The 23,703-nt window shown below is 39.2% G+C and overlaps 2 protein-coding genes across 2 annotated transcripts; both read left to right on the plus strand.

Annotated features, from left to right (window-relative positions):
• Positions 1-401: 401 nt before the first annotated feature.
• Positions 402-7,013, plus strand: LOC307169283 (vitellogenin-like). The gene is made up of 28 exons (XM_079889824.1): positions 402-480; positions 610-630; positions 744-895; positions 1,030-1,281; positions 1,356-1,517; positions 1,608-1,756; positions 1,840-1,990; positions 2,069-2,226; positions 2,315-2,480; positions 2,565-2,690; positions 2,781-2,999; positions 3,089-3,306; positions 3,391-3,488; positions 3,593-3,717; positions 3,799-3,900; positions 4,008-4,127; positions 4,238-4,424; positions 4,513-4,615; positions 4,703-4,888; positions 4,999-5,110; positions 5,201-5,390; positions 5,464-5,723; positions 5,816-5,860; positions 5,944-6,021; positions 6,113-6,319; positions 6,405-6,547; positions 6,644-6,782; positions 6,868-7,013. The coding sequence occupies exons 1-28, from the start codon at positions 441-443 to the stop codon at positions 6,991-6,993; spliced, it is 4,035 nt and encodes a 1,344-aa protein (XP_079745950.1). The 5' UTR covers positions 402-440; the 3' UTR covers positions 6,994-7,013.
• A 9,827-nt stretch (positions 7,014-16,840) lies between these two features.
• On the plus strand, positions 16,841-23,449 carry LOC307169284 (vitellogenin-like). Its single transcript, XM_079889825.1, has 28 exons — positions 16,841-16,904; positions 17,045-17,065; positions 17,179-17,330; positions 17,461-17,712; positions 17,787-17,948; positions 18,039-18,187; positions 18,271-18,421; positions 18,515-18,672; positions 18,761-18,926; positions 19,011-19,136; positions 19,227-19,445; positions 19,535-19,752; positions 19,838-19,935; positions 20,040-20,164; positions 20,246-20,347; positions 20,451-20,570; positions 20,676-20,862; positions 20,951-21,053; positions 21,141-21,326; positions 21,437-21,548; positions 21,639-21,828; positions 21,909-22,168; positions 22,261-22,305; positions 22,389-22,466; positions 22,558-22,764; positions 22,850-22,992; positions 23,089-23,227; positions 23,313-23,449. Exons 1-28 carry the CDS (start codon positions 16,865-16,867, stop codon positions 23,436-23,438), a joined length of 4,035 nt encoding a protein of 1,344 aa, XP_079745951.1. The 5' UTR covers positions 16,841-16,864; the 3' UTR covers positions 23,439-23,449.
• The last annotated feature ends 254 nt before the right edge of the window (positions 23,450-23,703 follow it).

Below are 23,703 nucleotides of genomic sequence, written 5' to 3' on the forward strand. Positions count from 1 at the left end.
CAGGGTAACCTAACCCAAAACTGATAGCTACGATTTGCCTTCAATCCAAGGCTGTTAACCACAATAATTATTTGTATAAAAATTTAAAATAATATTGAATATGTTTTCTGTAACATACTTCCATAGATAATTTTGTTGCTCCAGCATTATTTTATATGATAGAGAAAATGATAGAGAGTTCTTTTTGAACATAAAAGACAAATGATCAGCATGATTTCACTGTGGACATTGGCTGAAGAATGACATGATGACAGGCCAGGGTAACCTAACCTCTACTGATATTTAGATTAAAATAAGTTGACAGAAGTCTTGTCTTGTGTACAATTTTATATTCCTTTAAAGACATTGGTTAATAATTAATTTAATAATTAGTACTAGGTCAGCAAGAAAATGCTATAAAAGGTCTGTTTCTCTGAGGAGCTCTTCACACACCATCAGCCATGAGAGCTGTTGTGCTTGCCCTGACTGTAGCCCTTGTGGGTAAGTCAAAATATATTTATACACATTTCTTCTTCTTCTCTTTTTAGCAATCTTGAAACTTGAGAACTTGAAAACTTGAAAACTAAATTAAAAAAGATTTTCACCGAATATTTATTCTGTTTCTTTCAGCGACTCAACAGATCAACCTTGGTAAGTAATATGATATGGCAAATTAGTTTTAAGTGGTAATTTAGACTGCATTATTGCTTAAAAATAATGACCCTAACAATTGACTAAGATCACAAATTCTGTACACTTTTCAGTTCCTGAGTTTGCCCCTGATAAGACCTATGTGTACAAGTATGAGGCTCTGCTCTTGGGTGGTCTTCCTCAAGAAGGTCTGGCCAGAGCAGGAGTAAAAGTCAGCAGCAAGGTTCACCTCAGTGCCGTGACAGAGAACACCTTCATGATGAAGGTAATGACCATTGAGAGCTGTAAACACTGTAGGTCTTCCACACTGACAGAAAAAAAGGGGGGAAAAAAGTGTTAGCAAGATTTAGTTACAATAGCAGCAATACTCTCATTTAAAGTAAATATGTTCCCTTACAGCTCATGGATCCTCTGCTCCACGAGTATGCTGGCATTTGGCCCAAGGATCCATTTGTTCCTGCAACTAAGCTCACCTCAGCTCTGGCTGCTGAGCTTCAGATTCCCATCAAGTTTGAGTATGCTAATGGTGTGGTTGGAAAGGTATTCGCCCCTGCAGGAGTCTCCCCTACAGTACTGAACCTGCACAGAGGAATCCTCAACATCCTTCAGCTCAACCTCAAGAAGACCCAGAACATCTATGAACTTCAAGAGGTGAGAAAATTATCCTAGTACGTTTTTGATCTATTCTGAGTTCTGCAATCTAATTTTTTGACTTGTCCTACAAGGCTGGAGTTCAGGGAGTGTGCAGGACCCACTACATCATCAGTGAAGATCCAAAGGCCAACCACGTTATTGTCACCAAGTCTAAGGATCTGAGCCACTGTCAGGAGAGAATCATGAAAGACGTCGGTTTGGCGTACACTGAGAGGTGTGCTGAATGCACAAAGGTAATGAAGAAGACTGGAAAGAATTGAAATATTTACTCAATATAATGAAAATGCCAAGAGTCAAATGGTCACATACCTTTCTCCCAACAGAGGGTCAAGAGTCTGATTGAAACTGCATCTTACAACTACATCATGAAACCATCTGCCGCCGGTGTACTGATCGCTGAAGCAACAGTTGAGGAAGTGCATCAGTTTTCACCCTTCAATGAGATCCATGGTGCTGCCCAGATGGAAGCAAAGTAAGATTGATCGTCTGTGAGATTTCTCTTAAAAATATGAAGTAAAAATATTACTAATAAATAAAGAAATAATTTTTTTTCAGACAAACCTTGACTTTTGTTCAGACGGACAAGACGCCTGTTGTTCCAATCAATGCTGATTACTTGGCCCGTGGATCCCTGCAGTATGAGTTTTCAACTGAAATTCTTCAGACCCCCATTCAACTCCTGAAGATCAGTGATGCACCAGCCCAGGTATAATTCATTACTTGACATCTTTAAAGCCTTTGATCCATGAAGACATCATCTGAGTGTTGCCCTTACTTTTTCTAGATTATTGAGGTCTTAAAGCACCTTGTTGAAAACAATGTGGCCATGGTCCATGATGATGCTCCACTTAAGTTTGTTGAGCTCATCCAGCTCCTGCGTGTTGCCACCTATGAGAATATTGAGGCTATCTGGGCTCAGTTCAAGGACAAACCAGTTTACAGGTACAATGTTTGAGCAATAAGTTCATAGAAATATAGTTCAAGGATTTTTTTTATTATGAACATATTTTGAAAACAATGAATCTGTTAGGCGCTGGCTTCTGGATGCTCTTCCTGCTGTTGGCACACCAGTCATTGTAAAATTCATCAAGGAGAAGTTTCTGGCTGGTGAACTTACCATTCCTGAGTTCATTCAGGCTCTTGTGGTTGCTCTGCAAATGGTCACTGCTGATTTGGACACCATCCAGTTGACAGCTGTGGGTACATCTTACTATACTCAAAATGCTGTTATTCAAATATGACCAAAATCAAATGAATCATTTCTGTATGTTGCTGAACAGAGTTTGGCTATGCACGAGAAAATCGCCACAATCCCAGCTCTTCGTGAAGTCGTCATGCTTGGATATGGTTCCATGATTGCCAAACACTGTGTTGCAGTTCCCACTTGCTCCTCCGAGCTCCTCAAGGTAAACACCTCAAGATATCCACAAATTTCTGTCATGGACATACTATAATATTTTATATTTGTCTAACTATATGTGCCTCAAACTCCTCAGCCCATCCATGATATTGCTGCAGAGGCCATTTCTAAGAATGACATTCCTGAAATCACTTTGGCTCTGAAAGTTCTGGGCAATGCTGGTCACCCTGCTAGTCTTAAACCCATCATGAAGCTCCTACCTGGACTGACAACTGCAGCTACTTCTCTGCCTCTTAGAGTCCAGGTTGATGCCATCTTGGCCCTGAGGAACATTGCCAAGAAAGAGCCCAAACTGGTAAGTGTCAGACATTGTAGGAATTTATTACTGTAAAAGATTACACAAATTGTCATTCAGTAATATACAAACCTTGTTTTCTGCCTCAGGTTCAGCCAGTGGCCCTGCAGCTTGTATTGGACAGGGCTCTCCACCCTGAAGTGCGTATGGTTGCTTGTATTGTGTTGTTTGAGTCCAAGCCCTCAGTGGCTCTCGTCTCCAATCTTGCTGGTGCCTTGAAGACTGAGACTAACATGCATGTTGCAAGCTTTGCCTATTCCCACATCAAGTCCTTGACCAGAATCACTGCTCCGGATATGGCATCTGTGTAAGAACAAATTTTTTCAAACATATTTTACTTCATCACATAAAATGAGCACACGCCAGAGGTAATCATAGTTGTCCATTTCAGTGCGGGTGCAGCTAATGTTGCCATCAAGCTCATGAATCGCAAACTGGACAGGCTTAGCTTCCGTTTCAGCAGAGCCATTCAGCTGGACTTCTATCATAGTGAGTCTTGCCATTTTTGAGAGAGAGCTAAAAAATGTTTTCTTGGGTGTTTCTTAAAATGTGTAAAAAAAATTACATGTATTCTTACCTTTATCCCTGTGCAGCTCCACTTATGATTGGAGCTGCTGGTAGTGCCTACATGATCAATGATGCCGCAACCATCCTGCCTAGAGCTGTTGTAGCTAAAGCACGTGCTTACCTGGCTGGAGCTGCTGCTGATGTTCTTGAGGTGGGACAACCTAGACTTAAAAAAACTGATTCATGGTTTTAAAATATTTTCAGTCTTCACTCAATTGATCCTTTCAAACAGATCGGTGTGAGAACTGAAGGAATCCAGGAGGCTCTTCTGAAATCTCCTGCTGCAGATGAAAGTGTTGACCGTATCACAAAGATCAAGCGCACCCTGAGAGCTGTAAGCTTTCATGTCCAGTGTACAGTATAATTAAGTGTACTTTTAAGTAATATTATAAACATGATATAGGCAAAATGTATATAACTTCTCTGTTTTAACACCTCAAGCTCACAAACTGGAAGGACTTTCCAACCAATCAGCCATTGGCATCAGCCTATATCAAATTACTTGGACAAGAAGTGGCTTATTTCAACATTGACAAGACCATCATTGAAGAAGCAATACCGGTATTGTGTTTTAGCTCATGTCTACTCTCTCATTATCATATTTTTTTGAGATCTGTCTCACAAATAATTCTCACAATTAGAATTAAGTTTCTCATAAACACCATCCCCAGATGATCACTGGACCCAAACCACGTGAACTGTTGAAGCGTGTCCTTAAAGCTTTGCAGGAAGGAGTTGCCTTCCAGTATGCCAAACCCCTGCTTGCATCTGAAGTGCGTCGTATCTTGCCAACAGCAGTTGGTTTGCCCATGGAGCTCAGTTTGTACACTGCTGCTGTTGCTGCTGCAAGTCTCAATGGTATGTTTTTTTCTTAGAATTTTTTATCCTTTCCTTGGATATGAGGGTGTCACTTCGAAGTTTGATGTTGCTCTGTTCATCCCTCTAGTTAAGGCCACCATTACACCTCCTCTCCCTGAGGAGATTGAGACTATGACTCTTGACCAACTCAAAAAGACTGATGTTCAACTCCAAGCTGAAGCTAGACCAAGGTACACTTTTTCAGCTACATTCATGAAGATGAGATATAATGTACACAACAACAGTTTAACAAACAATCTCCCTTATTCTTATTTCAGTATTGCTCTCCAGACCTTTGCTGTGATGGGAGTGAACACTGCCTTGATCCAAGCTGCTGTTATGGCAAGAGGGAAGATCCGTACAATTGTCCCTGGAAAAGTGGTTGCAAGAGCAGACATTCTCAAGGGCAACTACAAGGTGGAGGCTCTGCCTGTTGAGCTTCCTGAACACATTGCTGATGTGAGGTAATGCAATCTTAGTCAGACCAGTGTTGCAAACATTCTGAATCAATTCATAAACCATTCAAAAGGTTTCTGAAATTGAGACGTGACCCATTTTTTTCTTACTCCAACAGCTTTGAGACTCTTGCTGTGGTCAGAAACATTGAAGAGCCCACCGCTGAGAGGATTGTTCCCTTAGTACCCGAGGTGGCCATGCAAAATTCCCAGACTTCTTCTGAGTATTTGGTAAATTTTGAATACACATATGATGGATATCAATTTGCTTCAAGTTTTTAAATAGCGAGGCTTGTTATAATATTTCATTATTCTTTTCAGTCCTCTGAAATACCAGATGAGACTCCCGTGAGAGCTGCAGCTCCATTTCACAAGACTCTCTGTCTTGCTGTCCCATACATTGAAATCAAGGGGTGCGTTGAGGTGCACTCTCACAATGCTGCTTTTATCAGAAATTCTCCTCTCTTCTACATAATTGGACAGCACTCAGCCCGTGCTGCACTGACAAGAGGTATACATTCAGAGAAGATTATTCATTTCAGAGAAAATTACAGAAAAGATAATAATTGTCATTTTGGCTTTAGCTGAAGGTCCTGCAGTTGAAAGACTGGAGCTTGAAGTCCAAGTTGGTCCTAGAGCTGCTGAGAGGCTCCTTAAGCAAATCAGTCTCATTGATGAGGATACTCCAGAAGGAAAGGCCTTCCTGTTGAAACTGAGGGAAATCCTGGAGACTGAAGACAAAAATGCACCCGTCTCTTCTGAAAGCAGCAGTAGCAGCCGCAGGAGCAGGAGCAGCAGCAGCAGCAGTTCAAGCTCCTCCATGTCCAGCTCTCGTATAAGTAAGGTGAGGACATGGAATGTAGCGTGTTGGTTAGGTAGCCAATATTTGTGTCATAAATATATTTTTTCACTGAATCATTTTATATGGATTTTTAGACTGCCACTATCATGGAGCCCTTCAAGAAATTCCACAAAGATCGGGTAACTACTAAAAAGCCATTTTTTTTATATTATTACTTTAGATTATATTGATTACTTATTACAAAACTTATTTTTGCTTGCAGTTCTTGGCACCCCATGGTGCTTCAAAGGCAGTAAGCAGTGGAAGCACTGCATCTAGCTTTGAGGCTCTCCAGAAACAGGTGAATCAATTAGTGTCATTAATAACATATAACCCAAAGGTGACATTTTGTACTAAAATCCACTTAAATTGATTATGGTTTATGCTTTCAGGCTAAGTTCCTCGGAAATGATCTTCCACCTGTTTTTGCTGTCATTGCCCGTGCTGTGAGAGTTGACCAAAAGCTGCTGGGCTACCAACTTGCTGCTTACTTTGACAAGCCAACAGCAAGAGTGCAGCTCATTGTTTCCTCCATCGCTGAAAATGACAACCTGAAGATCTGTGCTGATGGTGCCGTGCTGAGCAAGCACAAAGTCACTGTAAGACTGGAACTATTATCGAAATTAATTTCTCAAGTGAAATAATTTACATCAATACCATCTTTTGAACACAAATGTCCTTCAGGCCAAGGTTGCTTGGGGTCAAGAATGCCAAGAGTATGCAGTCACTGCTAAAGCTGAAGCCGGTGTCCTGGGAGAATTCCCTGCTGTACGTCTAGAGCTGGAATGGGAGAGGCTGCCAATAATTGTCACCACATATGCCAAAAAGTAATGTTTAGCAACACTGAATGACAAATGTATTGAATAGTTTAGAAAATGAAACTGGTTTAATCTGCTCTTCTTTGTGCATCCCTTCACAATTAGACTGTCTAAGCACATCCTTATGGCGGCTTTCCAGACGGGCTTTAGACTAGAAAGAGCCACGAACAGTGAGAAAGAGATTGAACTGACTGCAGCCTTGCCAACTCAGAGATCCTTGAATGTCATTGCTAGGATTCCAGAGGTGAAATAGTTTTCCGTTAAATTATGACTCTCACAGAGATATAATAAGAAAATTCAACAAATTATTTTTCTTCCTGCTGCTCTAGATGACACTGTCAAGGATGGATATTCGTCTCCCTGTCGCTGTTCCCATCAATCCAGACGGAACTCTTTCCATTCATATCGATGAGGACATTCTCTCCTGGATCCAGAAACATTTCAAGGAAGAATAAGACATGAAGAATTACATTTTACATTTTCAGAAGAAAATGTGAGCTGTATTTATGTACTGTGGCATTTATTGTTCTTTGACAGTTTAATTGAATATATTAACAATGTTGTGATGGGTGTAATGTAATGCAATCTAATGTTAATAAATACCCTGCAAGTCTCAGAAATGTGTGAACTGCTGAACACTAAAAGGCCTTATCAAAAAAATATGTCTTCAGACGAGTTTTAAACATGTTTACAGTGGTAGATGATCTGACATTGGTAAACCATTCCACAACTTTGGGGCAGCAACTGAGAAAGTGCAAATCTCCTTTACTTTTTAATTGTGACCGAGAAATTTCTAGGAACAGCAGATTTTGGGATCTCAGAGACCTGTGTGAGCAACTAAAATGTATAAGCTCAGAAACATATTTTTGTGGCGGTCCATGCAGAGCTTTAAAAGTATACAAAAGTTACTTGTACTTTATTCTAAAATGAACTGGTAGCCAGTGTAAAGAGGCCAGAATTGGGGATATATGATCCCTCTTTCTTATTTGTCAGCAACCTTGCTGTTGCATTTTGTACTCTCTGAAGACGTGACAGCGAAGACTGACTTACACCCAGGTACAAAACATTGCAGTAGTCAAGATGTAAAGAAATAAAACCATGAATTACTTTCTCCAGATCACTGAAAGATTCGCAATTGAAAGAAACTAATCATCACAACTGAATTGATTCGTCTGTCAAACTTTAACTCTGTGTTAAGATAAAACCCAGATTCTTAACATATATGTATAGAACATATTTTAACATAGATTGGATGACAGAGGACCTAGATTTGTTGCTATATTATTTGCACAGCTACTAGGTCAGACCGTGGAGCTCAGTTCATCTCTAATGTCTGGAAGGCCTTCTTCAAGCTCCTAGATGTGACCGCAAGTCTGTCATTGGGCAACCATCCCCAAACCAGTGGGCAGACGGATGGGAAGGTCCAGGAAATCGGGTGATTCCTCCAAACCTTCTGCTGCAGCCACCAGAACTCTTGAAGCCAGTTTCCAGCATGGGCAGAGTACGCTCAGAATTACTTGCGCCAGAAGAACACCGGCCTGACTCCTTTCCAATGCATACTCGGATACCAACCGCCTCTGTTCCCATGGTCAGGGGAACCCTCCAACGTTCCTCCAACAAGCCAAGACAAAGGAGTCTACTCAGTTCAGTTTTGTTTGGACTCCCAGCGCCGAGGTGGTCGATTGGAGTACCTTGTCGACTGGCAGGGGTACAGTCCAGATGAGGGTTATTGGGTTCCTAGAGATGACATACTTGACCCTGATCTACTTACCTCCTTCTATGAGAACCGTCCAAATCAAAGGGCGACCAACTCGACGTCGTGGTCCCCAGCCCTCAGGAGCGGGCCGTGGAGGGGGTATACAGTCAGGGATCCGCCATGCTCCACCTTCACTCCCTCACAAGGCTCACTCTCCCCAGAGTGCTGATTACAACCACCTGTCCCCAATCACCAAACTCATCAGTACCCTCTACAAAATCCTGCACCACAGACACCATCATTGTCTGGTCTGAACTAGGACTCACCCAAGTTGTAGATATTCCTTACCTGCGATACCTACCTCTGTGTTCTTTTCCTTGGCTCCAAACCTGCCTGTCTCCAGTTCTCCAACTCCCTGTAAGAGAAAACATCTAATGTATTTAGTACTCAGCATTATACTGGTATGTAGGTTGCGTGTGGTGCAACACACCCGTGTTCCATTGCTTCATCATCATCGTCTTCATGGTTGTTGTCTGCCTGCAATATACTTACCATCTATCTGTTTGAATAAAGACTGTTTATTGTTTCTCACTACTTCTGCAAGTTTGTGTATCCTGACAGTCCTTTTGGTTTTATATATTTGTTTTACTTTATTTTTAGCTTATAAATTTACTATCATAGACAGATGATCTTTCCTGATATTTGAAAATAGTCAAACACACTTGTCAATATGGTGAAGGGGTGGATTCTTGAATCAACTGCTGCTTCAATATATACTTTTGAGTGGTGTGTAATCAAGTAATTAATCAATATTTATCCTTCTAAATATTAAACAATTTGAATGACTTCAAGATTATGGGATTTAGGAAGTAAAATCACTTGTCTTCTCACTGGAACATGCTCTCTCCTTGTTTTTGTTTTTTTTAAGAGAAGCACCCAACACATGTTAAAACATATTTACTCTTCTAGCTGACAATGACAGCCAAGGTCACTGAAGTCACTCAGGCCTGTCTCCTACGTGATTCACAAAGTATTTACTTTACTTTTCATCTTCAGTCACAAGAGAATAATGATGAATATTGTCTGAACCTCTTACTGAGAGAAAATGCATCTTATCAGTATGTTTTGGGAAAGTTTCCTGATCAGAGCTAGAGCTCGACCAACTCCAACCTTGAAGAAGCTGTGTATTTGTCTGTGTGTCAGTATTCTTTGTTATAGGTCCTGACTTTTGTGAGGTGAGTAACTGGCACCCAGGGGAGATGAAATGACCATTATATGAACAGACTGGAGCCTATACAAATGCTGATTTGTGACCTTGTTTGGATAACTTCGTGCTTAAACCAGGATCCTTATCATCCAGATAATCAATGGAGATCTGCTTCTGTCCATATGTGGAGATTTTCCAAGTTGATTTATCTATGTCTTAACCAGTCAGAATCATTCAACCTGACGTGATGACGTAGTTTAGTGACCTGTGTTAGAGTACAATGCTGCTGTATTGAGTGTGTACTGAAAGTTGCCTACAAACTCCTTGCTGAGTGTTGAAGATGATTTTATTCTTCAGTAAAATGTTCTTCAATTGATTACATCTTTGACTCCTGGTCTTCATTAATCATATCTGGTCCTTGGGTCTTAACTGTGAATTCCCCAACAATAGTAAAGTGACAGATTAGTCACACATTGCCATCTACAGACATTTGTAAATGAATAGACTGTCCCATTGCATCTGCAGTAACATCTAAGTACTCATCTGTGTACAAATCCATTCTTCACAACTTCTTTGTTGGAAACAAAATGTCCCTGTCATTCATTTGTTTTGAGGTTCTTCAATAATTTGAATTTCATCGATATTTTGACCAAATTTAAAAGTATCTCCACCTTCACCCTGCCTTCATGTGATATCAGACAAATTACAAATAAAAGTTTCCAACTGCAAGTAAATGTAAAGTCGGGAAAAAAAGACAAAAGTCAGGATTTAAAATGACAAGTTGGTCAGTAAACATGTTAACATTTTTACAGTGTTTTTTTCTTCTTCTTTTTTTTACAGTGTAGCCAATATGTGGGGCCTTTGCTTTATGGTGTTCGACAATGTGGGGCATTCAAATCAAAAAGGCTGAGAGCCACAGCACAAGAAGCTAGTTACTAACAAAAGCTTGTAAACCGTTGCACTTAATTTGCTTGCACAGTTCAGTTTAATTTTTGGAGAACCACTGTGAAGTTGAGTTTACGTGTCAACATCATCAGATATGTCTAAAGTCTATCATGCAAAGTCTATCATACATCAAAGCTCATCAAATGTAGTCCAATTGATCTTCCATTTTATTTATTTAGTAGTTATTTATTCTGTAGATTGGTTTACAGTTTTTCTCAGTCGCTTTGGTGCATTTCTCACATCACTATTTACATTTGCACAACAGTTAGTTCAACCTCCACAACATTTAGTCATTTGTGCACATCATAGTAGCAGTTTCTCATTCCTTCCAACAAATTGCAAATGCTTTTGGACATGCATCAATTGCTTTCATACAACTCTCTGCTGTTTTATAACATTATCATTTGCTTATGTCATGTCAGTCAAAATTAACTATACTTGTGAATGATGAATAGTCATTCCATATAAAACTAATAATCCTCATTTCATTGCTTGAGTCATTACATACAAAAATGTTGAACTAGTTGTCAAAATCTGTCATTTAAAAAAACAACAACAACAAAAAAATCCTGAAAAAGTCTCCTAAATTGAACAATTTGCAATTGAGCAAGAGATGATATTCGCTGGGATGTAGATGAAATTATGTGACCAGACAGAGAGGAACGTCTGGATGTGCATGAATGATTACAGTCCTATGTATGTTGAATGTTCAGTTCCAATACAGTATATACTGTAGGCCTACTGCAATATTGTTTACAGTTGTGCACAGCTCTACCCAAAGGGGGTTTATGTTTGTTGTAAATAATGGTGTATTTTTTCTGTTGCTCAATGCTGTGAACAAATTAGAATTGCAAAGAGCATATGCAGTAAAAATGTGAAACATACATATTCAGTGTCTTGTACTCAGTTACCTCATATACAGTAATGTGTAACTTTACTGTATTTTTCAAATGGCTGTGCAAATAGTATTTAGTGCTGTATTGAGCATTTTCAGGTAGTGTCACCAAGATCTGACTTTTATCATTGGAAAACATTTACAGAGTAAACTGTCATAATGAAAACATGACTAAGCCATTTGACTATCTTGTTCATAAACGATGGTGTCAGGACTTTTCATTTTGATGACACTGACACATTCATTGACATAAATACTTGCTTTTGAGGAATGAGCTATCCATTTTGAGCAAGTGACACGCTTTTGCAGGTTATCAACTAGGTTTTGCAGTTTGTACTAATTGTTTTGAGAACTGCATTAACTGTTGTGCAAATGTAAATAGTGTTATGAGAAATGCACCAAAGCGACTGAGAAAAACTGTAAAATGTGAATCTAATATCATTGCCTTATCAGAACATGGAAAAAAAAACGCACTTTTGTTTTCATTAATCTTGGCAATAAGTTTAATTTTTGCTGAAGTACTTCCACCAGCTTAATTTAGACAAAGCCAAATGCTGCCGTTTTGATTGACACATGGGCAATTTCTGTTACTATTTATTTAAACAAGCTAAATCACACTGTTAGTAATGCAGGACTGAATGTAATTGTTAAATAACCATTTAACAAGTGATATAATAATGTATCATTACTGCTTAGCTGATGAAAAATGTAGTTGAAAAAACAACTGAAATGCTAAATGCTAAAATGCTAAAAAAAAAAGAAAAGAAAAGAAAAGAAATAAGGTACCATGAATCAGTGAATTTGAGTTTAATGTGAGTATCAGTAAGTAATCATTAGTAATCAAAGTAATCATTAAAAACATTATCAGTCATTTAGATCAGTGGTTCTCAACTCCAGTCCTCGGGACCCGCTGCTCTGCACATTTTGTATGTCTCTGTATCAGTTCATGGAGTCTCTCCTAACGAGCAGATGATCTGGTTCAGGTGTGTTAAATAAGGGAGACATACAAAATGTGCAGAGCAGTGGGTCCCGAGGACTGGAGTTGAGAACCACTGATTTAGATCAATCCGATACTATGGCGACAAATCAATGCCAATAATCACCGAGCACACAACTGATGCTAGCGCGCGCGGTGAATGACTTCCGCGAGAGGATAACAGATCTACACGCGAAGAAACGGGAACTCGCGAGCTCATTCATATGACATCATCTCAGCACGCAATACAAGCCCTCTCGCGCGCGCATGATCATTCCCCACGCGCTCGCGCTTTATCTGCTCTCGCCTGCTGCTTTTGCTCGCTCGAACACTTTTATTTTTGGCAGTCGAGGGGCGGGACTTACTGTTTTAATAAACTCAAATGTCATTGGTTACTTTTCCCCTTTTCCAGAAGTCAGTTGCGATTGGACGCCTGTCCAATGACTCGTAATTCACTTGACTTGAGACATGAGACATCACTTCATTTGTTTTATTTATTGCGGTTTATTAATGTGTAATGTGATTTAATGCATTGTTAATATAGAATAGATTCTTACCAGATACTTTATTAACAGAAAGTCTTATTGCATTGTGTTGTTAAGAGATATTTAGGCTACAGACGCATTTCCATAGTTATTAGCATTGCAAATTTGTATACATTTTTACATTTTATATTCATAACACTGTGATTTGTGTTATTGGCATTAAAATACCTAAAAGAAATTGGAGAAAAATGGGAATGTAAAGTCATACAGGTGAAACTCGAAAAATTTTAATATAAGTTCATGTGCAAAAGTTCATTTATTTCAGTAATTCAACTTACAAGGTGAAACAAATATATTATATAGACTCATTACATGCAAAGTGAGATATTTCAAGCCTTTATTTGTTATAATTTTGATGATTATGGCTTACAGCTTATGAAAACCTTTTCACAATATTCTAATTTTGAATTTGTTTCTAATTTTGAACTTTTGCACGATGTTCTAACTTTTCGAGTTTCACCTGTATTTGCTGTATATCACCACTACATTACCACTATACTCCCATTCACCACTATTTACGTTTACCCAACCAAAATTATATTGGTTCTGAGAAACTCAGAAATGTAAAACGTATCCATTAAATAGTTGCAAATAACAAGGGCTTTGGATGAAAGATACATTACTTGTTTATATCAATATTCAAGAGTTGTTGTGTAAGCTTTTTGTTATCATCCTGTGTATTACTATTATGTCCATTTTGAGTGGTTTATTCTATTTTCTATTAAATGTAAAAGGGATTCTGGCTTCTCAAGTTAAGATACAGTACACAGCATAAATGATTACACCCCTCTGAAACCCAACAAATTCAGAATTTTTTCTTTATCTAGGACATTTTTTTTTTTTTTTTTTTTTTTAAAGATATGTTATGTTCAGATGGGGTGTAATCATTTATACTGTGTACTGTACTTGCCTCTTACTTTCTCTTATTAGGTTATTAGCTTACAAAAAGTTAGATGGTTAAGATCACTATATAATATTTTAATATCTAATTTGCTGTGTTTAATAATTTGCTGGGTTTAATTTTGTTCCTCTATATTTTGTAGCAAATTCTGAAAAGGCATTTGTAAGCTATTTCATGCTGTGTACTGTATCTTAACTTGAGAAGCCAGAACCCCTTTTGCATTTAATAGAAAACATAATTAACCACTTATATTACCTAAAAAATTATAAAATATTTGGTCAATTTGCAATGCTAATAACCATGGAAATGCGTCATTAGTCTGTAAATATCTCTTAACAACACAATGCAATAAGACTTTCTGTTAATAAAGTATCTGGTAAGAATCTATTCTATATTAACAATGCATTAAATCACATTACACATTAATAAACCACAATAAATAAAACAAATGAAGTGATGTCTCATGTCTCAAGTCAAGTGAATTACGAGTCATTGGACAGGCGTCCAATCGCAACTGACTTCTGGAAAAGGGGAAAAGTAACCAATGACATTTGAGTTTATTAAAACAGTAAGTCCCGCCCCTCGACTGCCAAAAATAAAAGTGTCCGGGAGGGGACATTGAAAAATTGTTTGTTACTTGGTAGCTCTTCAATATAAAGAACAAGTTGCCGGCTCAGGGTGCTGACCCGCCAAAGGCTGTCCGATTAGAGACGAGACGAAGATGTACTTGCTCTCTGGGAATAACCCATTTATTGTCACCACTCAACAGACTGATTTGTATGGTTGTGGTTGTGTATTTTTTTTTTTTTTTTTTTTTTTTTTGGCATTCACACACAATACTCCAAAATGCGATCTATAAACAGTGCTGTAACTTCAGCGTCAGTCTCTGTGAGGGCGGGGGAGATCACATGGTCAAGGTTTCGAGACGCTGATTGGCTCAGGCAAGGTGCTGTGTATTGCTTGTGCACCAAAATCAGAGGGAGAGATTTTATAGAGAGGTTAGAGTGACAGCAAACGATAGCCTTTTCACATAAGGGCCAAAATATATAAAAACAATAGGGGTTATGTGCAACTTAACTTCCGTATTCTGTAAAACAGATCGCATCACTTACGGTTCAGGCCTTTTGTATGTGTAGCTGTTTTACTCAAGATAACTTAAAAGGAGCGAGCAAAGATGAGCATAACCAATGTCCCTCGCATATGCAGAGTGATATCTAAAAGTTTGTTCATTTTTCTTCTTCACACTAATGTTTAGATATTTAAATAGAATAAAAATCTGATAACAAAGTGAACCAGGTAGGTTAGCTGATTACCTTAAAAGTTCATAGATATCGGCATCACTTCATTCTGTTGTTAACACTTTCTCTGACAAGCGGATGTGATAAGACCAGGAGCACATTCAAACTCAAACTGGTGTGCAACGTTTTGCTACGGTTTCCGGGTTGAATGAGATGTTTCCTGGAAACGGTCTGCAAAGGGGTTTGAGATATGTTTTCTCTTGTTTGCGTTTGGTGGATGTGTCAAAAATGTCAGCCCAATCAGAAGCAACATGTATATAAACCACGCGGTATTAAAGAGACAGCTCGCACAATGGGTCCAAGTAAAGACCTTTACAAATGTGTCCGCTGCAGCTCGGTATATGCAACAATTGAAGATATTTGAAGACATGTTTGTCGTATGAGTTTTATAGTAAAAATATAGCATATCAACAGTGATCAGCAATAATGATAAGCCTAATACTCACAATAAAAATAATAAGGTCATATAAATCATAACAGGAGGTAAGAAGTGGATTATCCTTCACCTGAAATGTTTGTCTTTTCAAACAATAATTAGGAACCACAGTTTCCACAAATCCCTTCACTCGAATGGGATGTTCTCTTTTATTCTGAATGGCAAGGGCATTGACTGTAACATTGAGCGTATTTTGCAGTATTAAACACGTATTTATACCGATTTCATCAGGCTCCAAAATTCTTCAAAAAGAACACAAAGAATGGCCTTCTCAGCTGCCATAGTTGCAACTCTTGCGTCATCAGAACAGGATGTTCAACGCACCACCTTTTTGGTTCAAAAAACGTTTTGCAACTTTTTGTCAGGGCTGAACACATGACTTCATATATAATATTCTTCATATATCAATATATACCCTATATTGATTCGCTAAAATCAAAAGTAGGAGGGTCTGGGGTGCAGCGCTCTGCGCCCCGAGGACAATCTGAAATAAGCCAATTAGAGCTCAGCCTAAAGTCACAAGCGTTTCAAAAGTTTATAGACAACCATTTGTCCATACCCGCACACACAAAACAAACGAAATACAATTTATATTTTTTTAAAGAGGTGTTATCATGACTACCAGTCAAATATTATGACTATAAATGATGTTATTTCATAATTATTTTGCAATATATATAGTTAACTTATTTTTAACATGTTGAAGTAGCCTTCTTCTCTTGAAGGGGACGGCACTCCAGCACCCCCTATTGACCGGCCGCCACTGGTTCTAGAACTGTTGACTTTTTTTATGCGAGGTGCCAAGCTCATATGCAGTCTATTGCTGTTGAATACTTTGCAGTTTTTCTTCATGTGTTTAACAAATATTACTTGCATTAACAATTATAAAACTGTCCACAGATCACTCCACGTCTAGTTCCAAAGTTCATCCAATGTTATTTCACCAGTCTTTACATAAAAATGTATAAATATGGACTTTTAGATTAAAGGCCAGGGTAACCTAACCCAAAACTGATAGCTATGATTTGCTTTCAATCCAAGGCTGTTAACCACAATAATTATTTGTATAAAAATGTAAAATAATATTGAATATGTTTTCTGTAATATACCTCCATAGATAATTTTGTTGCTCCAGCATTATTTTATATGGTAGGGGGAAAAAATCACCCTTTTGAACATAAAAGACAAATGATCAGCATGATTTCACTGTGGACATTGGCTGAAGAATGACATGATGACAGGCCAGGGTAACCTAACCTCTACTGATAATTAGATTAAAATAAGTTGACAGAAGTCTTGTCTTGTGTACAATTTGATATTCCTTTAAAGACATTGGTTAATAATTAATTTAATAATTAGTACTAGGTCAGCAAGAAAATGCTATAAAAGGTCTGTTTCTCTGAGGAGCTCTTCACACACCATCAGCCATGAGAGCTGTTGTGCTTGCCCTGACTGTAGCCCTTGTGGGTAAGTCGAAATATATTTATATATTTTTCCTTCTCTCTCTTTTTAGCTCTATAGAATAACTTGTTTGGAAAATTGAAAAACCTCTTGAAAACCAAATTTAAAACAAGATTTTCATAGAATATTTTTTCTGTTTCTTTCAGCGACTCAACAGATCAACCTTGGTAAGTAATATGATATGGCAAATTAGTTTTAAGTGGTAATTTAGACTGCATTATTGCTTAAAAATAATGACCCTAAAAATTGACTAAGATCACAAATTCTGTACACTTTTCAGTTCCTGAGTTTGCCCCTGATAAGACCTATGTGTACAAGTATGAGGCTCTGCTCTTGGGTGGTCTTCCTCAAGAAGGTCTGGCCAGAGCAGGAGTAAAAGTCAGCAGCAAGGTTCACCTCAGTGCCGTGACAGAGAACATCTTCATGATGAAGGTAATGACCATTGAGAACTGTAAACACTGTAGGTCTTCCACACTGACAGGAAACGAAAAAAAAAGTGTTAGCAAGATCTAGTTACAATAGCAGCAATACCCTCATTTAAAGTAAATATGTTTCCTTACAGCTCATGGATCCTCTACTCCACGAGTATGCTGGCATTTGGCCCAAGGATCCATTTGTTCCTGCAACTAAGCTCACCTCAGCTCTGGCTGCTGAGCTTCAGATTCCCATCAAGTTTGAGTATGCTAATGGTGTGGTTGGAAAGGTATTCGCCCCTGCAGGAGTCTCCCCTACAGTACTGAACCTGCACAGAGGAATCCTCAACATGCTTCAGCTCAACCTCAAGAAGACCCAGAACATCTATGAACTTCAAGAGGTGAGAAAATTATCCTAGTACGTTTTTTATCTATTCTGAGTTCTGCAATCTAATTTTTTGACTTGTCCTACAAGGCTGGAGTTCAGGGAGTGTGCAGGACCCACTATGTCATCAGTGAGGATCCAAAGGCCAACCATGTTATTGTCACCAAGTCTAAGGATCTGAGCCACTGTCATGAGAGAATCATGAAGGACGTCGGTTTGGCGTACACTGAGAGGTGTGCTGAATGCACAAAGGTAATGAAGAAGACTGGAAAGAATTGAAATATTTACTCAATATAATGAAAATGCCAAGAGTCAAATGGTCACATACCTTTCTCCCAACAGAGGGCCAAGAGTCTGATTGAAACTGCATCTTACAACTACATCATGAAACCATCTGCCGCCGGTGTACTGATCGCTGAAGCAACAGTTGAGGAAGTGCATCAGTTTTCACCCTTCAATGAGATCCATGGTGCTGCCCAGATGGAAGCAAAGTAAGATTGATCCTCTGTGAGATTTCTCTTAAAAATATGAAGTAAAAATATTACTAAGAAATAAAGAAAAAATTTTTTTTCAGACAAACCTTGACTTTTGTTGAGATGGGCAATACGCCTGTTGTTCCAATCAATGCTGATTACTTGGCCCGTGGATCCCTGCAGTATGAGTTTTCAACTGAAATTCTTCAGACCCCCATTCAACTCCTGAAGATCAGTAATGCACCAGCTCAGGTATAATTCATTACTTGACATCTTTAACAGTCTCCAAGTCAAAGCCTTTGATCCATGAAGACGTCATCTAAGTGTTTCCCTTACTTTTTCTAGATTATCGAGGTCTTAAAGCACCTTGTTGAAAACAATGTGGCCATGGTCCATGATGATGCTCCACTTAAGTTTGTTGAGCTCATCCAGCTCCTGCGTGTTGCCACCTATGAGAATATTGAGGCTATCTGGGCTCAGTTCAAGGACAAACCAGTTTACAGGTACAATGTTTGAGCAATAAGTTCATAGAAATATAGTTCAAGGATTTTTTTTATTATGAACATATTTTGAAAACAATGAATCTGTTAGGCGCTGGCTTCTGGATGCTCTTCCTGCTGTTGGCACACCAGTCATTGTAAAATTCATCAAGGAGAAGTTTCTGGCTGGTGAACTTACCATTCCTGAGTTCATTCAGGCTCTTGTGGTTGCTCTGCAAATGGTCACTGCTGATTTGGACACCATCCAGTTGACAGCTGTGGGTACATCTTACTATACTCAAAGTGCTGTTCTTCAAATATGACCAAAATCAAATGAATCATTTCTGTATGGTGCTGAACAGAGTTTGGCTATGCACGAGAAAATCGCCACAATCCCAGCTCTTCGTGAAGTCGTCATGCTTGGATATGGTTCCATGATTGCCAAACACTGTGTTGCTGTTCCCACTTGCTCCTCCGAGCTCCTCAAGGTAAACACCTCAAGATATTCACAAATTTCTGTCATGGACATACTATAATATTTGATATTTGTCTAACTGTATGTGCCTCAAACTCCTCAGCCCATCCATGATATTGCTGCAGAGGCCATTTCTAAGAATGACATTCCTGAAATCACTTTGGCTCTGAAAGTTCTGGGCAATGCTGGTCACCCTGCTAGTCTTAAACCCATCATGAAGCTCCTACCTGGACTGACAACTGCAGCTACTTCTCTGCCTCTTAGAGTCCAGGTTGATGCCATCTTGGCCCTGAGGAACATTGCCAAGAAAGAGCCCAAACTGGTAAGTGTCAGACTTTGTAGGATATTATTATCGTAAAAGATTACACAAATTGTCATTCAATAATATACAAACCTTGTTTTCTGCCTCAGGTTCAGCCAGTGGCCCTGCAGCTTGTATTGGACAGGGCTCTCCACCCTGAAGTGCGTATGGTTGCTTGTATTGTGTTGTTTGAGTCCAAGCCCTCAGTGGCTCTCGTCTCCAATCTTGCTGGTGCCTTGAAGACTGAGACTAACTTGCATGTTGCGAGCTTTGCCTATTCACACATCAAGTCCTTGACCAGAATCACTGCTCCGGATATGGCATCTGTGTAAGAACAAAATTTTTTCGAACATATTTTACTTCATCACATAAAATGAGCACACGCCAGAGGTAATCATAGTTGTCCATTTCAGTGCGGGTGCAGCTAATGTTGCCATCAAGCTCATGAATCGCAAACTGGACAGGCTTAGCTTCCGTTTCAGCAGAGCCATTCAGCTGGACTTCTATCATAGTGAGTCTTGCCATTTTTGAGAGAGAGCTAAAAAATGGTTTCTTGGGTGTTTCTTAAAATGTGTAAAAAAAATTAAATGTATTCTTACCTCTATCTCTGTGCAGCTCCTCTTATGATTGGAGCTGCTGGTAGTGCCTACATGATCAATGATGCCGCAACCATCCTGCCTAGAGCTGTTGTAGCTAAAGCACGTGCTTACCTGGCTGGAGCTGCTGCTGATGTTCTTGAGGTGGGACAACCTAGACTTTAGAAAACTGATTCATGGTTTTAAAATATTTTCAGTCTTCACTCAATTGATCCTTTCAAACAGATCGGAGTGAGAACTGAAGGAATCCAAGAGGCTCTTCTGCAATCTCCTGCTGCAGATGAAAGTGTTGACCGTATCACAAAGATCAAGCGCACCCTGAGAGCTGTAAGCTTTCATGTCCAGTGTACAGTATAATTGTGTACTTTTAAGTAATATTATAAACATGATATAGGCAAAATGTATATAACTTTTGTTTTAACACCTCAAGCTCACAAACTGGAAGGACTTTCCAACCAATCAGCCATTGGCATCAGCCTATATCAAATTACTTGGACAAGAAGTGGCTTATTTCAACATTGACAAGACCAGAATTGAAGAAGCAATACCGGTATTGTGTTTTAGCTGCTCTACTCTCTCATTATCATATTCTTTTTGAGATATATATTCTAATTCTCACAATTAGAATAAAGTTTCTCATAAACACTATCCCCAGATGATCACTGGACCCAAACCACGTGAACTGTTGAAGAGTGCCCTTAAAGCTTTGCAGGAAGGAGTTGCCTTCCAGTATGCCAAACCCCTGCTTGCATCTGAAGTGCGTCGTATCTTGCCAACAGCAGTTGGTTTGCCCATGGAGCTCAGTTTGTACACTGCTGCTGTTGCTGCTGCAAGTCTCAATTGTATGTTTTTTTCTTAGAATTTTTTATCCTTTCCTTGGATATGAGGGTGTCACTTCGAAGTTTGATGTTGCTCTGTTCATCCTTCTAGTTAAGGCCACCATTACACCTCCTCTCCCTGAGGAGATTGAGACTATGACTCTTGACCAACTCAAGAAGACTGATGTTCAACTCCAAGCTGAAGCTAGACCAAGGTACACTTTTTCAGCTACATTAATGAAGATGAGATATAATGTACACAACAACAGTTTAACAAACAATCTCCCTTATTCTTATTTCAGTATTGCTCTCCAGACCTTTGCTGTGATGGGAGTGAACACTGCCTTGATCCAAGCTGCTGTTATGGCAAGAGGGAAGATCCGTACAATTGTCCCTGGAAAAGTGGTTGCAAGAGCAGACATTCTCAAGGGCAACTACAAGGTGGAGGCTCTGCCTGTTGAGCTTCCTGAACACATTGCTGATGTGAGGTAATGCAATCTTAGTCAGACCAGTGTAGAAAACATTCTGTATCAATTCATAAACCATTCAAAAGTTTTCTGAAATTGAGACGTGACCCATTTTTTTCTTACTCCAACAGCTTTGAGACTCTTGCTGTGGTCAGAAACATTGAAGAGCCCAACGCTGAGAGGATTGTTCCCTTAGTACCCGAGGTGGCCATGCAAAATTCCCAGACTCCTTCTGAGTATTCGGTAAATTTTGAACACACATATGATGGATATCAATTTGCTTCAAGTTTTAAAATAGCGAGGCTTGTTATAATATTTCATTATTCTTTTCAGTCCTCTGAAATACCAGATGAGACTCCCGTGAGAGCTGCAGCTCCATTTCACAAGACTCTCTGTCTTGCTGTCCCATACATTGAAATCAAGGGGTGCGTTGAGGTGCACTCTCACAATGCTGCTTTTATCAGAAATTCTCCTCTCTTCTACATAATTGGACAGCACTCAGCCCGTGCTGCACTGACAAGAGGTATACGGTATACATTCAGAGAAGATTATTAATTTCAGAGAAAATTACAGAAAAGATAATAATTGTCATTTTGGCTTTAGCTGAAGGTCCTGCAGTTGAAAGACTGGAGCTTGAAGTCCAAGTTGGTCCTAGAGCTGCTGAGAGGCTCCTTAAGCAAATCAGTCTCATTGATGAGGATACTCCAGAAGGAAAGGCCTTCCTGTTGAAACTGAGGGAAATCCTGGAGACTGAAGATAAAAATGCACCCGTCTCTTCTGAAAGCAGCAGTAGCAGCCGCAGGAGCAGGAGCAGCAGCAGCAGCAGTTCAAGCTCCTCCATGTCCAGCTCTCGTATAAGTAAGGTGAGGACATGGAATGTAGCATGTTGGTTACGTAGCCAATATTTGTGTCATAAATATATTTTTTCACTGAATCATTTTATATGGATTTTTAGACTGCCACTATCATGGAGCCCTTCAAGAAATTCCACAAAGATCGGGTAACTACTAAAAAGCCATTTTTTTAATATTATTACTTTAGATTATATCGATTACTTATTACAAAACTTATTTTTGCTTGCAGTTCATGGCACCCCATGGTGCTTCAAAGGCAGTAAGCAGTGGAAGCACTGCATCTAGCTTTGAGGCTCTCCAGAAACAGGTGAATCAATTAGTGTCATTAATAACATATAACCCAAAGGCGACATTTTGTACTAAAATCCACTTAAATTGATTATGGTTTATGCTTTCAGGCTAAGTTCCTCGGAAATGATCTTCCACCTGTTTTTGCTGTCATTGCCCGTGCTGTGAGAGTTGACCAAAAGCTGCTGGGCTACCAACTTGCTGCTTACTTTGACAAGCCAACAGCAAGAGTGCAGCTCGTTGTTTCCTCCATCGCTGAAAATGACAACCTGAAGATCTGTGCTGATGGTGCCGTGCTGAGCAAGCACAAAGCCACTGTAAGACTGGAACTATTATCGAAATTAATTTCTCAAGTGAAATCATTTACATCATTACCATCCTTTGAACACAAATGTCCTTCAGGCCAAGGTTGCTTGGGGTCAAGAATGCCAACAGTATGCAGTCACTGCTAAAGCTGAAGCCGGTGTCCTGGGAGAATTCCCTGCTGTACGTCTAGAGCTGGAATGGGAGAGGCTGCCAATAATTGTCACCACATACGCCAAAAAGTAATGTTCAGCAGCACTGAATGACAAATGTATTGTATAGTTTAAAAAATGGCACTGGTTTAATCTGCTCTTCTTTGTGCATCCCTTCACAATTAGACTGTCTAAGCACATCCTTATGGCGGCTTTCCAGACGGGCTTTAGACTTGAAAGAGCAGAGAACAGTGAGAAAGAGATTGAACTGACTGCAGCCTTGCCAACTCAGAGATCCTTGAATGTCATTGCTAGGATTCCAGAGGTGAAATAGTTTTCCGTTAAATTATGACTCTCACAGAGATATAATAAGAAAATTCAACAAATTATTTTTCTTCCTGCTGCTCTAGATGACACTGTCAAGGATGGATATTCGTCTCCCTGTCGCTGTTCCCATCAATCCAGACGGAACTCTTTCCATTCATATCGATGAGGACATTCTCTCCTGGATCCAGAAACATTTCAAGGAAGAATAAGACATGAAGAATTACATTTTACATTTTCAGAAGAAAATGTGAGCTGTATTTATGTAGCATTTATTGTTCTTTGACAGTTTAATTGAATACATTAACAATGTTGTGATGTGTGTAATGTAATGCAATCTAATGTTAATAAATACCCTGCAAGTCTCAGAAATGTGTGAACTGCTTTCATTTTTCATAACACTAAAAGGCCTCATCAAAAAAAATGTCTTCAGACGAGTTTTAAACATGTTTACAGTGGTAGATGATCTGACATTGG

Source organism: Squalius cephalus (genome assembly GCF_949319135.1).
Source record: "Squalius cephalus genome assembly, chromosome: 13".
In the NCBI taxonomy this organism is placed as follows: domain Eukaryota; kingdom Metazoa; phylum Chordata; class Actinopteri; order Cypriniformes; family Leuciscidae; genus Squalius; species Squalius cephalus.

Bases quoted from the DNA above. Each gene is read 5' to 3' on its own strand.
- LOC307169283 (XM_079889824.1), top strand. From the start codon at position 441: ATGAGAGCTGTTGTGCTTGCCCTGACTGTAGCCCTTGTGG. The intron at 1,518-1,607 runs GTAATGAAGAAG...TTCTCCCAACAG, and splicing joins GGTGTGCTGAATGCACAAAG to AGGGTCAAGAGTCTGATTGA. The intron at 3,718-3,798 runs GTGGGACAACCT...CCTTTCAAACAG, and splicing joins CTGCTGCTGATGTTCTTGAG to ATCGGTGTGAGAACTGAAGG.
- LOC307169284 (XM_079889825.1), top strand. From the start codon at position 16,865: ATGAGAGCTGTTGTGCTTGCCCTGACTGTAGCCCTTGTGG. The intron at 18,673-18,760 runs GTACAATGTTTG...TGAATCTGTTAG, and splicing joins AAGGACAAACCAGTTTACAG to GCGCTGGCTTCTGGATGCTC. The intron at 20,571-20,675 runs GTATTGTGTTTT...CACTATCCCCAG, and splicing joins GAATTGAAGAAGCAATACCG to ATGATCACTGGACCCAAACC.